The sequence below is a fragment of the Lepeophtheirus salmonis genome, chromosome 2, assembly GCF_016086655.4.
Source record: "Lepeophtheirus salmonis chromosome 2, UVic_Lsal_1.4, whole genome shotgun sequence".
NCBI classification, from domain to species: Eukaryota; Metazoa; Arthropoda; class Copepoda; order Siphonostomatoida; family Caligidae; genus Lepeophtheirus; species Lepeophtheirus salmonis.
Window position 1 is genome coordinate 40,847,193 of NC_052132.2, and position 17,001 is coordinate 40,864,193.

Genomic DNA, 17,001 nt, shown 5'->3' on the forward strand with positions numbered 1-17,001 from the left:
GTTTGAAACTACATGCGGTGATATCTCGGAACTATTACGTGTTATTGTGATTGAATCACGTCGGATCACCAATGAAGCAGTTTCTAGGTTTATAGTCAAGACAGTTTATTTAATTCATATCAAATGTACATTATATAAACACGCTGAGTGATTGACTCACTATATATTAATGATTGAACTTCTTATACTAAATAAATATGAAATGGATAAAAAAGTAATTCAAAAATGAACGATTGAACGGAAAATTGAACTAATGAACGGCGAACGGAATGTTTTTACAAGAAACGATTGAGCAGAAAAAGGGCGAATGAGCCTGATTATACATGTACTACATATTAAAATATATAGGGGGAAATATTTTCCTATTTTGGAGTTATATAAAACCATAAAACTTGCATTTCAACAAATGAAAATAGCATAATAAATCCTCAGAAGACTTTTATTATCTTACAGTAAACGAATAATATTCAATAAATAAAGGGCAATATTAATTTCTCCTTAGATCAGTACTAAGATCTTCAGAATTGAACTTGAGAGTAAGGAAAGCACTGTCAAATATTGTAGACGTTCCCATCTTTAATTCATTTCTCAGCTCCATTATCATTTTATCTTTTTCAAAATTTATGATTTGAAGATCATGAATAGTTGTTAAAAAAAGTGTTTCGTTACTTTTTCTCATATCCTCAAGTAGTTTCAAAGAATTTTGCAATTTGTATTTTTCATCGGCTGTCGTCTTAAGCTGATCAACTACCATAAGTCTATTTAATTCCATCAAAGGTTGAGGCCTACTAGCTGCAATACACACAAAAGGAGTAAGCATTAAACATTTTCTAGGGGGAAAATACTTCATGTACTAAAATAGATACCTTTTAATAGCTTTTTTATTTCCATGTCTTTGGCTTCAAGTTTTTTCCTATAATTCATTTTTTCAGTTTCCATTTGAATTCGAAGGGATTTATAGCTCTCCTCAACTCTTTTGATCACTTCAGCTTGAAGGGATTCATAGGTCTCCAATGTTCTTTTCTGCTGTAGAGCTCGAAGAGATTCATGGGCCTTCTCAGCTTTTTTGAGCTCTTCAACTCGAATTAATTTATGAGTTCTCCAAGCTTTTTTTGATCTCTTGAGCTTGAAGGGATTTATGGGTCTCTTCGGCTTTTTTGAGTTCTTGAATTAGACGCAATTCATAGTTATTTTCAGATTTCTTGAGCTCTTCAACTAGAACAGATTTATGGGCCTCTTCAGCTTTTTTGAGCTCTTTAACTCGACGTAAATTATGGATTTGTTCAATTTCTTTGAGTACTCGGATACGAGGTAATTCCAATGTTGTTTGAGCTTTTTTGAGTTCTTGAACTAGAAGGGATTTATAGGTCTCTTCCGCTTTTTTTAGCTCTTGAGCTAAAATTAATTTATGGATATCTTCAGCTTTTTTGAGCGCTCGAACACGACGGAATTCATGGGTCTTCTCAGTTCTTAGGAGCTTTAGTTCAAGATCTGCCTTTTCCTTCGCACATCTAACCAGAGAATCCACAAACTTTACGTTTTCCTTCTGGTACAAACTCAAGGTATTTGATAATGAAGTAATCTGTAATTGTAGTCCCAGTATTTCTTCAGACTGAGAAGCTTCTTTCAACTCAAAATTTAAAGACTGAAAATGAATTATTACAACTAAGAATATCCGTTAGAAAAACCATATTACCTGACAACAGCACCGGGTATTATTCATATTTGATATGAAATTCTTAATGATGCTACGATATCTGATTAAACTATATTATATCAATAACAAATAATAACATTATACAAATTCTAAAGTGAAGCAAAATTAACCATGAGGTATCAACTAGCCAAGAAGAAATGTTTTAACTATGTAGATAAGCGTGAGTCGAAATTTAAGAACCTCATGAACTTTTTGTTTAGATTTCCTTTAATTCGTCAGTTGGAGTTGCACTGATTCAGTATAACACGTAAACATTTTAATTTATATTATTATAATTACTACATTTCACCTACTAGTGCATCTATATATTATTAGATAAGTCATATTAAAAATTTTATGTATTTTTATAATCTCTTTTTGTAATTCCCGATTTATACTATTAATAGGGATGTGAAAATTGTGGAGATCCACGTGACCTTATATTAAAACAAAAAAGAAATGTATTTGCAAGATATTAACAAAGTCAAGGTTAATAGGAATACAAGGTTAATGTAATTGGTCTTGTTAGAATTTTCAATTTGATGTATCGTACCGAGCGACTGCAAGACAAGACAAGACATTTTGACAAAATATACTACCAATCATACTCTATGACGTCATTATTTGAAAAGCGTGGTGGAAATCAATCATCAGTCGTACACGCGTTATGGTATAACCTTGTATTTCTATTAGCTTTGAGCTAAGTAATCGGTTTCATTTTTAGCTCGCCCGTTTTTATAACGTAGTTGGCCATGGTCCCATGGATTATTTAACATTACATAACATTGTTAAGTAATCCATGAGTTGGCAAACTGAAGAGTTAAATTTATATTATATAATCCTGAGGAGTGAACTTCATACATACGAGCTGGTGTGCATTAAAGCTTTAATGCTTTAGCGTGCATTTATTTGACCTACACTATTTTCAGCGAGTGTCATCTTAGCAAAATAGATTACTCGGTCTTTTTAGTTTAAAAAAAAAAAACATTCAAAAATTTAAATTTTTTGCTCGTTTCCTTAATTTGAGTCGAAGTGTCTTTTTTTAGAAAAAAAAAAACCTACAAAAATGTTGTAGCTCTATTTTGCTAAAAAAATCATTTTAAAAAACAATTACAGCCAAAAGCAAAAATTCCTTGATTTGCTATAGCCCCTGCAGACTCTGCGTAGCCAATAGTTTTTTGTAGAGCACAAAAAATACTTTTTAAAATGATCTAGAAAAGACTTTTAAAAAAATTTGTATAATCAAAGTTTCCTCCGGCATCCCTAATCAAAACATTTCAATTTCTTTAGATATCTTTAGATAACTTGGATTTACTCGTTTTAATCTTCCTTTTCTTTCTAATAAGAAGAAATGTACTTTATATTTAAAATAAATAATGATTAATGGTACACGCTGCAGCCATATTATTGAACTTTGCTGTGACTGAGATATAGATAAATTGTTTCTTTCCATTACATTATTATTATAAGTTGAATAAACCTGCACAATTTCTCTGGTGTGGATAGCTTTATCATTCATCAATGGCTTTGACATGTGCTGCACCTCCTTGTGTATTGAACAAGATACCCTGAAAATTGGAGAACCCACAGATCCATTGAATAATGCGGAAATGGATAGCTGGCTCTGCTATTGGTGCCTATTCCTCTGTAAGTTACGCAAAAGACAATTTTTAATTTAATATAATATTAATTGAACTAATGTCAATATAATTAGAGTTATAACTTTTAAGTATTCCCTCACGTAACACGTTTTGTGTAGTTGGCAGTCAAATTGATTAGTTATCAACATAATAATTATTATTTTATTCTTGAGGAGTTATAGTTAACATCTAAATATTAAGTAATTTCTAGTGCTCATAAATTACAAAAAGTAACCCGGATGATTAATTGGGGAGTTATAAGATTAAGTCCTTGTTGGACTAAGAGTAGAATTGAGGATCGACATCGGAGTAATTCCTCCCCATATGTCCTTGCTAGATACGGAGTGGGATTTGTGTTTCATTCTGTCCTCTCATAGCTGCTAATTATAATAGAATGAAACGTCATGACAACACAGTTACTCTTCTCCCAAATATTCTTTAAATTTTTAAGTTTACAATATCATTTTCGGGTTTGTTTTAGTACACACGCTAAAAATTCTTAGTATTTACAGCTCTGAACTAAATATATTTTTAATTATATGAAATCAATATTTTCCGAATCAACAATTCATTCACGATTATACAATAAACATTTAATCATGGGAAACTATAGCAATAGAAGAAACAAGTTGATTAATGCCTGCAAGAACACTTAGTCAAATACTTTAGTAGCAAATTCCGTTTTGCCGAACCGACACTTAACGAAAAAATGTCGTAAATATACGTATTTGATGATGATTCATACTGCAATACTATGTTAATGTAATTATGATTCCCATTCATGTTACACCAATTTAAATAGATAAAATGTTCAATTATTTGCCACGAATTAAAAGGATTAAGTGTTGATTAATTAATAATTGATTCATTTCAGTATGAGGATGCTTAATCAGTTAGCTCGAACCGCTATTAGAACCGTTCAAACAAAATCATGACAATGTTTGAAGAAGAGAGGGAGTTGAAATTCAAGTTTCAACCGAAAATGTGAATCAATCAATCGTTTGGATCGAATGTCTTGGATATCCTAATTGCTCATCCATCCTCAAGTCGTCTCTGACTCTAATTATCAAGATGTGTTTGCCGTCATTGGAGTAGTTTATTACTTACTATTAGATAATTATATTATTTATTAGGTGTACTAACAACATAGATGGCGCTACATATATTTTTTACTGTTGAAGAAGAGGTAAGTCTTTTATATAAAATTCAAAATTGAAATAATATTAGGTATATATTTCTATATTGTTTAAATTATTGTATTTCTTTAAATTTTCCCACTTACTAAAATGTTACAACTATCATTTGACAAAATTTATGAAGCTGACATTAACCATCTATGCGATATTGTATCTCGAAAAATCATACTATATAATGAAAGAAGTGGAGAAAAGGAGTTCATAGTAGTTTATGTCGAAAAGTTCAAATTACTTCTTCTCTGTCTAATAACTTGAGTAAATATTGATATCACTGAAATCCGTAGAAGGGGCACCATCAAATAACGTTAATTATTACCTTAAAATCTATTTTTATTTTTTTTGTAATCGTACTAATTAGATAGAATTGCAGCTGGAATTATCATCAATTATATATTTTTTGCGGCAAAGTGACTTTCTGTAATAAGGTTTTCAGCTAAGTGACCTAGAACTGAAAGGATGTTGTTTTTACTAGAATATCATAAGTCTTCTAAAAATAATTTCAAATTCCAGATCAAATCGGTGAAATCATTTAATATATTATGGATTAATAATAAACATGATATCTTTAGAAATATTGCAGACTCCAAAATGAAGTTTATTTAAGTATATTTTATGGTCTAAAAGATTGTGTTAAAATAAATCATATCAAATTGTATCCCATCCCCTACCCATACACAAAAATCTTCATTTTTATGGATTCTAATGTTCTTAATCATTTTTTGAATTGCAGATTCAACAGACTAAGTCAAGAGCTCTTGGAAAAACTTTACTGTCTGCATATCCCATTTGAAGTTGATGAAATATCCTGAAAAAAATAATTCTACTGGTGGACGAGGAGGTGTGAAGATAGCTCTGGTTTCGTTACCTATTTGTGTGATTCCTTTGTAACTGTTAATCCGTTATTGAATGCTAAGGATCGGTGCTCTCACATCACTCAGATAAGTTACCTTTTTGATATTTTTTAGTTTATTAAACCGAATAATAAATGTACAGTAGATCCCACTTAAGCTGGATCGACAAAATCTGTGCGCTCTTAAAAGAAATACTACTTATCGAATTAATTATGTGGTCTATTATATCTAATTCGGGACTTAAACAAATTCCCGTATTAAGTGTGTACGCCTTCACCGCATTCTACGATATTTATATATTAATAAGGCTCAGGGTGGCTTATATTGAGTCTTTAAAATTCTGTAAAGCTATGGGTTTTTGTTTTGCAACTTTAACATTTTGTTCATACAGGTTATAACTTGTTCACGACATATCGGGTGCGATGCTGAAATCTGAACACTGGGTTTTTGGCAAATCGAGAGGTTCTTTTGAGTGTTTTAGCAATATTCTGTATGTCCTTTAGTAATTAAAAAATTGCAAACTTCTTCTTCTTCATCTTTCTACAGTTTCACACAATGGATTTTAAACAGACAATATCTTTCTATATTGTATTTACAAAATATTTTGTTAAAATTTAATAGCTATTGCTCATTTAATTTCCAGAGGTAATTATATATTATATGAAGGTACTGCACTTTTATTCGTTGGTAATTCAAATTTAATTATAATTTTGGTAATCGGATGTGATACAAATTTATAATATACAAAATCTCCAGCTAATCCATGCAACTCATCCCAATATCTTATTATGTCGGTGATAATAATTTTTTTTATTGATAGCTAAACTTTCTCCAAATTCCACATTTTTTCTTCCCTTCCTATCCTCAAGAATCAATTCATCCGCCCTCACATAGGATAGTGTCTCTTCTGCCACATCCAGGTTTCTTCCAAAATTTATGATGTCATTGTCCTTTATTTACATGGAATATATACATATACTCCTTGGACCCAAAAATTACAACCTAAAATCATATTTTTGTTGAATGCTCCATCCTTCAATGAACGTCTTCCTTTAAAATTTGGGTAATTCAATTTCCCAAAAATCTTGAAATTAATTATTTCAGGGTAATTCAATACAAATCCCTCATTCTTTTGAGCATTTCGAGTGTTTCTATATTCTCTTTTGGGATGAATACTCTTTTTAGTTTCCTAATTGTTGGAAATACTTGATATCCTCCTACAATCTACAGGCACATAATATGTAAATAAGTTTTAAGTTATATTCCCTTATAATGGTATTTAATGGCTGAACACTGGGCATAATTATAAATTGACTAATTCAAGTGAGCCCTCGACTTATTTTGATACTCTTTGTTCCCCCAAATTCATACCTTCAATCTTTGTGTGGATGAAATCACTTTTGAAGGATGATTTTGACATAATTGACTCCAACAAGTCCATGGATGATGGTCCAATCTTAGATTCAGCTAGACTTACAAATTGATCATTTTTTTGCTCGAAGATACCCCTTCACATCCCTAGAGGAGTACCAATCTCTTAATTTTAACAAATACTTTCTGGATCAATGACTGGCTGTCTTCATGCACAATTAATTCAGAATTGCTGTCTTTAATCTTAGAGAGTACTGACGTTATTGGAAAATTGATATAATAAGTCATCAATTTTTCTTCAGTAGTGGGTTCCCGAGTGAGGCTGCTCATGGTAACCTTAACGACAAGTATTTCGGCTTCAACCTCAATATCACCACTGCTACTATTACTTAATTCGGCTTTTGATTGAGAAGAATATCCACATATGTTAAGTAGATAAATGAGTGGATTCCTTTCTTTCCGTCGTTTTGGTACATCTGTATCTTCATCATTAGTCATGGGCATTATTGGGTTAGGCTCACTCTTGTTCATGCATATCATAATGTTGTACTTTCTAATAAGTTTCACGTAAATATGTTCCTTGCACTTCAATTTTCTTAATTTTGTACTTCAGGTGCATCATGTTGGTACTCGAATGTTAATCCCAACTGTTTAATTGAGTTAATTATGTTCCATCCCAGCTAGGAAGTTCCAAGTTATATCGTTGTACCGCATATTTAAAATATTTGTTTCTTCTTTATTGATTTCTTTTTGAAGCGATTAGACATCTTTATACAAAACATTATTCTTTTCTTAAGTTCTTCTTAATTTGAGGCCTTTATAAAAAGGTAGTTGTCGTCACTATAAAATTGAAATGCATTTTATTTTACTTTCTCAAAGTCCTAATCCAAGAAAATCACAACGAGTTATTTTGTTCATTAGACGTAGAAATGTTAAATTAAATATATAAGGTGATATTCAAATAAAAAAATCACTTAAGTTACCAAATGTAGGCTTTATTAAACACTAAATGGACCGAAGTAGGAAACACAATAATGAGTAATGACAAATATACTACAAGCAACAAAAACGTAAGGGAGTAAACTCACAAGCCAACACAATGAATTTTATATCATTCTTCCCCCCTCACAAAAGTTCACACGTAATCACTCAAATACGCAGGTTTACTTCGGATACGGTTAGATCTCCTGATGACAGGGACTGGCAGTTCTGTCCATGTACCTGCTTCTCCGTTCACTTAAAAAGTAGCATCTTCTTGAGGGGTTACAGTTACCTTGGGAAGGACTATACCTCTATTCGTAACTTCCTTTAATGGTTCAAGATTCTCACAATCAAGCTCTTTGGGGGCTATGTGCTCTAAAGATAGATTGGATTCCCCTCCATTTGTGAGCCGGAATCAAACATAATCGAGATTTGCTGACACGAGCTCTACCTCATCTACGATAGAGTCGTATTTGCTTTTTCTAACTTTTCTTTTTAAGTATACACCCCCGGGTCTCATTAACCAAGATGGAAGAGCTTAACTTTTGGTTGTTTTCCTATTAAAGTTCAACATTCTCTCATGGGGTGTACAATTCGTAGAAGTACATTGTAAAGATCGGATAGAATGCTGGGCATCCCTCAGATATTCGTTCCACTCTTCTACCTGCATGTCTCTTTTCTTCCGCATTAAAGTGATCGAGCGCCAAATTTCTAAGCAAAGATCTCATTTTTCTTCTCGTTATATACGGACTCCAAGAGACACGCGGCAGAAGAATAAGTTATACACTCAGATATATATTCATACACCTCAGAGCTGCCATAATGAGAGAGGAGTTTACTTTTATCACTTTCCTGAGTTTGGAAGCCAGCAGGAACCACACGCGTGATGAAATTCTTGAATGAGTTTATTTAATGTATCCAAACCATTGAGGCTAAGGCGTTGCTGGGATCAGCTTCAAAACGCTCAGGTTTCAAGTATTTTTCCATACTTATTTTTTGTATGTTTTATTTTTGTAATTGTGTTTAATAAATTGAAATAAGAAAATCCCTTAAGTTACCAAATGTAGGCTTTATTAAGCACAAAATAGACTGAAGTAGGAAACATAATAATGAATAATGATAAATATACTACTAGCAACAAAAGCGTTAGTGAGTAAACTCATAAGCCAACACAATGAATTATATCAGATATTGCTGCGCCTCATTTACAGCTAATACCCTTAGATTATAAATAAGGAATATCATTCGAAATATACCCTTTGACCACATTGTGCATATAAACCTATAATCTTGGAAACATCGACCATCGAACCCAAACTTTACAGTTAATTTACCAATACACCTAATGTGATTGCCATTTGCTCCAGTTAATGAGGTTGATAAAGCTTGCTCCAAATAGTCCTCAACCCAAAGTTTTTTAACGACATCTTCTCCTCACATCCAGTATCTGGGATTGTTTTAAGTTTCCCGGTCTTGGTCCCATCTTTAAGTTGAACATCTATGTCTAGAATAACGTGAGAAGCTTTGTATTTTGTAAAACCTACGATATTTGACTTTACATTACAATTGTATAACTTTCATAGTCCTGATTTCTGGGAATTTTTCTCGACTTTCACTCCTATATTTGCGTGAAAAGTGACTTGGTCTCTTTCAACTATTACAGGTTGAAGCTGGGCAGTCTTCTTTAATTTTTTACTTTAAAAACCCACATCGACCCACATTTTTAAATAAGATCTCTGTCCTGACGTTCCCTCCAAATAGAACGGATTGAATTACGTCTAAATGATTCATAACTCTTTTTTTCACCATTGACTAAACTTTAAAATGAAACCCATATAATAATTTTCATAATAATAAATTAATATTAAAATCGTTTTTTTATTTATTTATAATGAGAAAAGTTATTATTTTTACAAATTATTTACAGTATCAATTAAAGTAATATTCAGACTATTCAATTATTTATTTCAGTCTTAACCCCTTTTGTAGAGGGGCACAATTGAGCCTTCGCTTACAGATTTCTAGTATTATATGCTCTAGTTAAATAATCCTACATAGTATTAATATAATTTATTTGTGTTTTTGTGTGTGTGATGTTCGTCCCGCTTAGAAAAACAATGGTAAAAATGCATTTATTTCTAGAACAGAGACAGATACAGACTTTTAACATAAAATAAAAGTTGTTTAGAATTTTAAATTACGTATGTCAGATTATGTTTAATTCTGATCAGACTGGATTCCTGGGCTCTGGAGGGCAAGTTTTATTCTGCTTTTAAATACAAACATTTAATCATTCAATAATATAATCAGTACCCTAGTAAAGAACTTAGTCTTAACGCGAAACACATTATTTAACCCTTCACCACCGATTTCATAAAATTTCCTACGTAGCTTTAAGATATTTTTATCTGCCTAAATTAAATATAGGTATATTACTCATTTAATTATCACTCCTTGTGAAGATTGTCTCAAATTATCTAGACTTTTATTTTGTCTATTTTTATATAAAAAAAATTGAATTTTATATTGGATTATTTGTGAGTTCAATTATTTTTTGTATCATTTAAATAATTCAAGCGATTATGGATTGAGTATCAAGTCTTGCAAAGAGCTAAAAAAATCATTTTTAAGATCCTTTTAGAGTATAAATTATTAACAACATTCAATTCACTTTAAAAACATTATCTGAATTGTGTAATATTGAATCTTAAAAATATAATTAAGTCAAACAAAGACTCATCAACCGTTTCATTGGTATTAATATTAACTATATAGCTACTGTAGGTACCATAAAAATCTCTCATTATAAATTATAAACTTGCTGATATCTTGTCGTGTTTTCCTCCATTTTACAAGTAATCACCTTTACATTAATCATTCAAAATATCAACTTAAATTAATTTAAAGATAAAATACCCAAAGTAAATATTAAAATCAATTAATAGACTTACTTATCTATGTAATTGAATTATTTGTCTAAAGATTACACTTCAAACGGTATCTTTCTTTCCTTAATTCATAGTGTTTCTGTCAAGGTGGAAAGAAATATTACACATTAACTTTTTCAAAGTTGTTTTAATGTATTTCAGCTTTTAAATAATACACATGTAAAAAGGATGGCAATCAGGACATTAATTACATGTTAAATACATTTTTTTTGATATATATAATAAAATTACTAATAACTTATTTTAAGTTTATACTTGAATAATAATCAAATAATATACAAATTTATTCAATACTTTATTAGAAAAATTGCCATTTAAAGGGTCAATTTTTTTATATTAGACATTCAATAACTTAGATTATGAGCAATTCCTCTGAAATAATCTATTATATAGTCATTATTATAATAATTAGCAAGTATTCTTAACCACTCGGAACAAATAATGCAGGGAATCACAGTATAGTATTCCCTGAATGATGTAAGTTTTTCTTCCTTGATTAAGTTCATCACCACGCCCGTATTGTTCGATTTTTAGTTTAGCCAATGTGTGTTCCCTGTTATTACAATCTAATCATTTCCAAATATTTGGATGGAAGGATGGTATTTGTTCCTCGAATACCCTATACCATCCCTCAATGTTGCTATTTGTTTTTTAAATATTACAAATGAATTCAACAAATTATATATATATATACAAAATATAATGATACATATTTATACAGAAATAAATATATACTAATTATGAGTAGAAATAAAATCCGTGTTTTTCCTATCATACTTGAGATTCCATGAAGAATCCTCATTCTTCATCATCTAAGTCATTTGTAAAGCTTAGAAAGGAAAGTAAATTAATGTTTTCAGTATTTAAAACGACTTAAACTTATTTTAAATAAATTACATATCAACATGTTCAAATCCATGAAGTATACCCATATATATATATACACGAAGAAATTAATTTTAGACAAACTACTTGCACGCTATTTGAGGCTAAGAGACCATTCAGGGAGTTGTTCTTATCCATATTAGCTTATTCTAAAGAAAAATACATAAACCTGTACCAAACTTATACTTAAGTAGTAACAATGCTAAAATATGGAAAGTGGCACCCCTGATAGGAAGAGGGAGAAAAGTAGTGAATAAAGGAAAATGTATAATGACTAAGTTTGTGCACTTTAATTTCAAATACCAAGTCTTGTAAAGGCCCGAGTACGACACTTAAGGAAATTACGTTACATGAAAATGAAGCTTAAATTATTTATTTTTCTTGAAAAATAATTTGATTTTGTCCGCTTATGAGTTGATGGCAACCAAGTCCATCAACGATTAGATTCATCATTCATTCTTAAGGCTTATCAGACGTGAATATATATTTCTAACCTATGAAGTAAGTAATATTGAATACATCAAGGTAATAGAAATAAAAGGTTAAACCATCTTGTAATCGGCTGATAAAACTATATTATTTTACTAACAATCCACAAATTGTAAAGTGAAGCAGAATTAATCATAACTCATAAGGTATCAACTAGCAAAGAAGAAATGTTTTAAATACAGCAAATTAACTCGACAGCTTAATGAGCAGATACCTTTTCCCGGTTAGAGGACGAGGCTCTGATTCCTATGCAAGTCTCTCAATTTTTTTTACTAAAACTCATAAACATTTATATTATATAATATGTAGGTTGAGGAATTGAATTATAGGTAACATAAATAAACATTTTAGTTTAAAATTATTCCCCCCCGAAGAACTTTTCTCCATCATATATACTATTAATTTATCTTTTCTCGAGACCCAAAATGAGCTAAATAGGGAACTCATTCCTATAACTTTGATGAAGACCTTCTTCTACAAGTAATCCTAGGTAGTTATCCCTAGTTCAACACATTTTGTATGATATGTTGTTGGTTTCATATATTTAGTCAAATTATCTTTTGTTTTAAACACAAAATTACAGTATTGACACAAATAAGGTCTAAATTTGCTTTGAGTTCGTAAATGCTATTTAAGTGTGGATGGCTTTTTACAGCGTATTCCAAAACTATTACAAACATATCTCTGGCAGACGTATATACAGGGTCCTGCTAAATTAGTGAAACATAGAAATAATGATTTAAATTCTATGCTGTTGCCTTTTCTAATTAGTACTAGCTCTGTCAAATGCACCTAGTTCAAAAATTACGTGCTGTCCTAAGTTTATAATGATATTTTTTAGATTCATGTGTGAGAATTTAACCAATGATTTTAATCTTACACATTTTTTGGCTTCTAAAAATTGTCAAACACTCAGATAATATTTAACTCCTCCCATCTGTCTGTAAACCTCAAATCTCGTTTTAATTTTGTGCGTTCCAATTTTTCCAAGTGGTACATATTTGCATCCCTTTTCACATAATAAGAATTTAACAAATCAAACAAACCCTCTGTTGTTACTTAAGCACAAAGTGTTGTTTCACGAGAAATAAGTTTATTTTTATTCACTAACCCCCATTCTTTCAACTAGTATGATAAGTCTTCCAAAAACTTTATATTATCATAATCACAATTAGATCTAGGAACTTTACAAGAGTCCCACAAACAGTGTTCTGACATTCACAGTGTTCCACAATTTCTTATTAACTTCATGAAGTAAGCTATACTTCTAAATACTTGATAGTTATCCTCATATCCTTAATGCTCGAGGGGAGCCACAGTGCTTTCATGGAATAATTTTCTTCCATCATGACGTTGCAGCGTTCAATGGAGCTAGGATTAAGAAGTTTATTAGCTAATTTTGTACGCATACTTTATACCCTTGGCTATTTCTTTATTAAATATACTTTTCACATGGTCTAGACTTGCACCAACATTAATGCCTTGAAAAGTTGGGCATGTATTTCACAATATTTTGAAAATGGGCACAGGTCATAAACGAAGAATATTTTTTTGATGTATATAATATATATATTAGAGCAGAATACCCGTTGAATGAAGATATAATTGTAATTATTTAAATTGAAGATAATAAAATAATTACTTTTTTTCTTTTATCTTTTGTCTCGATGAATAACTAAAGGGTTCATAGAATTTGTATTCTTGGTCACTTTACTTGTGTTGAAAAATTTAGAACGCTTTTTAAATAGGATTTTTTAAAGCTATATTTACTAACTGATCATATGATTTATAAAAAATATCTTGAAATTATATTAATTATTATATTTTTTGAAAAATTCTGGACCTATGAAGTGTACTCCCTTCTTTTCCAATTTTACACCTAATTACCAAGTCTTTATAACCTTCTTGCTAAGGTGGATAAGATATTTTTTTGAAATCAAATGTACCTCAATTAAAGTAACCGAAACTGTTGTGTCTTGAAGAGGTTGAGGAGACACAAACTATTTACAAAAAGGAATCCAGGAGGACTGGGAGAATTAAGGAGAAGAAAGACGTGGAGGAATAACACAAGGCTTGTTTAATAGGAAAAATGATATTCTTATTAATACAAAACACTTCTCTGATATATATATATAATACATGGGTATTAATACTTATAAAGAGGTAAAGACAGTACTTTACAAACATATATATATATATATATACGAGACAATACAAGAAATAAGAGAATAAGAGGGAAGGAGATACGAATACATTACATATACATACTTCCCTAATATTTCCGTCGAATTGGAACAACCTTAAGCAGCACAATATTTAATCATTTTCGTCTGGCCATTTAAGTCATTTGAAGCTGGAAACTTAATGACTTAGTGATTGAGTTGCCAAGTACACCCGCTGACGATCGTGACCTTTGCAAGGAATATGTATAGGCGTAAGGAGATGTAATGGAGCCAAATCATATTGTGATTGAGCTTCTAAAACATTTCGAAAAAGTTCTTTCGTTAGGGTTCCACTTTTTGGAAGATTAAATCCACATGTTAATAAATTATTCCTTACAAGTTTAATTAGATGCGGTAGATCAGCCATCAAAAATATTCTTCCTTCGAAGTCATCTGTAACATTAAAAAAATACAGGTTAAGTATGTCGTTAAAAAAAAAAATCAAAATACCTGGATGATATCAAAAAATATCTTTTGATATGCCCAATTCTTTCCATAGCTTTTGGTTTGAAGGACCCATGTCACTAACTGTCCGGATTACTTTTCCACCCTGCTTTTCTACTTCTGATATGCATTGAAATAAAATTTCTTTTTTCATGGGCTCATCAAATGCCAAGTAAATGGGTTACTTCCATTGATACAAAAGACCACGAGCGAATACCACTTGGATTTGCTTAAATGGGCTGATAGCTCGGTCCATAGAATGACTATATTCAATTGTTTCAGCAATTTTAACCTCATCAAAACATTATTCGGTTAAATCGAAATTAGTCATGCATTTATTAGCAGAAAAGTTTTTTCTCATTGCATCAAGGCTGTTCCATAGGAATCCAATATCTACTTAAAAATCATTAATTTATTTCGATTGTGTAGAGATACATGAGTTTTTTCTGTCGCAGAAACTTATAAGCCCTCAGAGAAATCGTTTTTAAGTTGAAGGCTCTCAATCATTTCATCTTGAGAAAAATTTCCTGGGCGATTTGTCTTCCCCATCAAGAAATTAACTTGTGATCTACTGTGGCCTTTCTCCAAAAGGAAATCTTTTACCAATTTGTTTTTATTCATTTTTTTTCCTTTCTTCCTCCGCATCAAAATTCTTTGAAGATTTCGATGTTTTACTTTGTATCTTAGAATTTCCACCCGGTATTCATAATTTTCACAATTTGAGAAGTAGTCCTTGATAAACGAATATATTTTTCAATTGTAGATTCAATATTTTTTTCCCCCACTGATTCATCAATTAACTCTATGATTGTCTCTGGTTCTTCCATGAATTCTAGGTTTGGATAAGATTCCATCTCTTTGATGTTAATTGATTCTTTCACAATCGGCGATTTGTCTTGAACAAATTCTAATGGATCAATCAATTGTTATAGATATTTTTTAATAAGAAAATTAATTGATGGTACAGCATCAAGTTTTAGCCTCCTTTGCAATGATTTTTGCGAAGTCAATTTATCTCTTAAACTTGAATTGTCATCAATAAAATGCTGCCACAAATTCTTGATGTCTTTGGTTTATATGTCTTTTTCAATTCGCACAAATCAATCCAAGTCTGTCTATGGTGATGATTGAATGGAAATAAATGGTAGGAAGTATCAATTGGATTTGGACAATTAAGGATGGCACAAGATTTTGTCGAGTATTTAAGTCTTTCCATAAATGGATCAGATTTAGAATCACGAATTATATCTTCAGTCTCCAGGATACTTTTTGATAAGTTTGAGGAACTCATTATCACAGTGTATACTTAACCAATTTCTTATTTTAGCTATTGTTTTTGGGCACTTTCTTTGGTTGTTGATTTCTTACTTGATAATATTATATTTTCTCTTATGGTGGATATTGTTGTCTGATTCTCTTCCTGTCGGTCATTTGGATCATTTTCAATATCTATTATGGCGTTTGCTGATAGTTGCCTGGTCACTAAACAAAAAGTCTGATGACTGCTGTGATTATTATGAATAAAAAAATAAAAAATCATACTAATTTGTTAAGAAAATAATTCAAAAAATCTCAAAGTTATGCTAAATAAGTTGTCTATGTCTACTATTTATAAAAAGGTGAATTCTATTACACATATGAAGTACAGTGCAATTCTGTATTATTTTGCTTAAACAACCGGGAGTCTCCATCCATTACATTTATCTTTAAATCGGCTTATGGAACAAAACACAGTAGTTTTCAATACCTGTAGCTCAGATAAGACATTTGATTCCTTAGCTTGACGTAGCTGTTGCAAGTCACTTTCGGAATCAATTCCAGTTAACACATTAGGTTAATTTGTTCAGCAGCGCGAATTCAGGCAGAAAATTGTCAACTAGAGAATCACCTTGAGCTCCACCACGAGTTCTCATAGCTGGTGCTTTTGCATTCGATTGTTTTTTTTCTTAGCTGTTGTTATTAATTTTGACCATTTATTTTTTATTGTTGCTGTTTTTATATTAGTTCCGTACGTGGAAAATATTCTATGCTAATCCAAAATAAATATTGAAAATTATATTTCTCTCAGAGTTTTAATTCTTTGTACTCAAAACAAAATTGTTCTACAACTTTTTTTTCCTTTCCCTCATGTTGAACTCTCGACTAACTTCTAATTCCTCCACAATAGAGTAAAGAATCTTTAAATTAATTAGAAAACCGGTTTGAGACAGTAGCATTATGAAGATGCACTTGCAAATCTTACCGATTGGAGTGATATTTTTTTCCTTTTTTCTTCTTT

The 17,001-nt window shown here is 30.9% G+C and overlaps 1 protein-coding gene and 1 long non-coding RNA gene across 2 annotated transcripts; one reads left to right on the top strand and one right to left on the bottom strand.

The window, feature by feature from the left end:
- Nucleotides 1-421: 421 nt before the first annotated feature.
- On the bottom strand, nt 422-1,858 carry LOC121113738 (uncharacterized). Its single transcript, XM_040707589.2, has 3 exons — nt 1,697-1,858; nt 867-1,645; nt 422-792 (listed from the first exon to the last, which is right to left on the bottom strand). Exons 1-2 carry the CDS (start codon nt 1,721-1,723, stop codon nt 1,091-1,093), a joined length of 582 nt encoding a protein of 193 aa, XP_040563523.1. The 5' UTR covers nt 1,724-1,858; the 3' UTR covers nt 422-792; nt 867-1,090.
- A 1,204-nt stretch (nt 1,859-3,062) lies between these two features.
- On the top strand, nt 3,063-7,770 carry LOC121113737 (uncharacterized). Its single transcript, XR_011779071.1, has 4 exons — nt 3,063-3,343; nt 4,211-4,409; nt 4,470-4,522; nt 5,263-7,770. It is a non-coding gene; the product is annotated as an uncharacterized lncRNA (long non-coding RNA).
- The last annotated feature ends 9,231 nt before the right edge of the window (nt 7,771-17,001 follow it).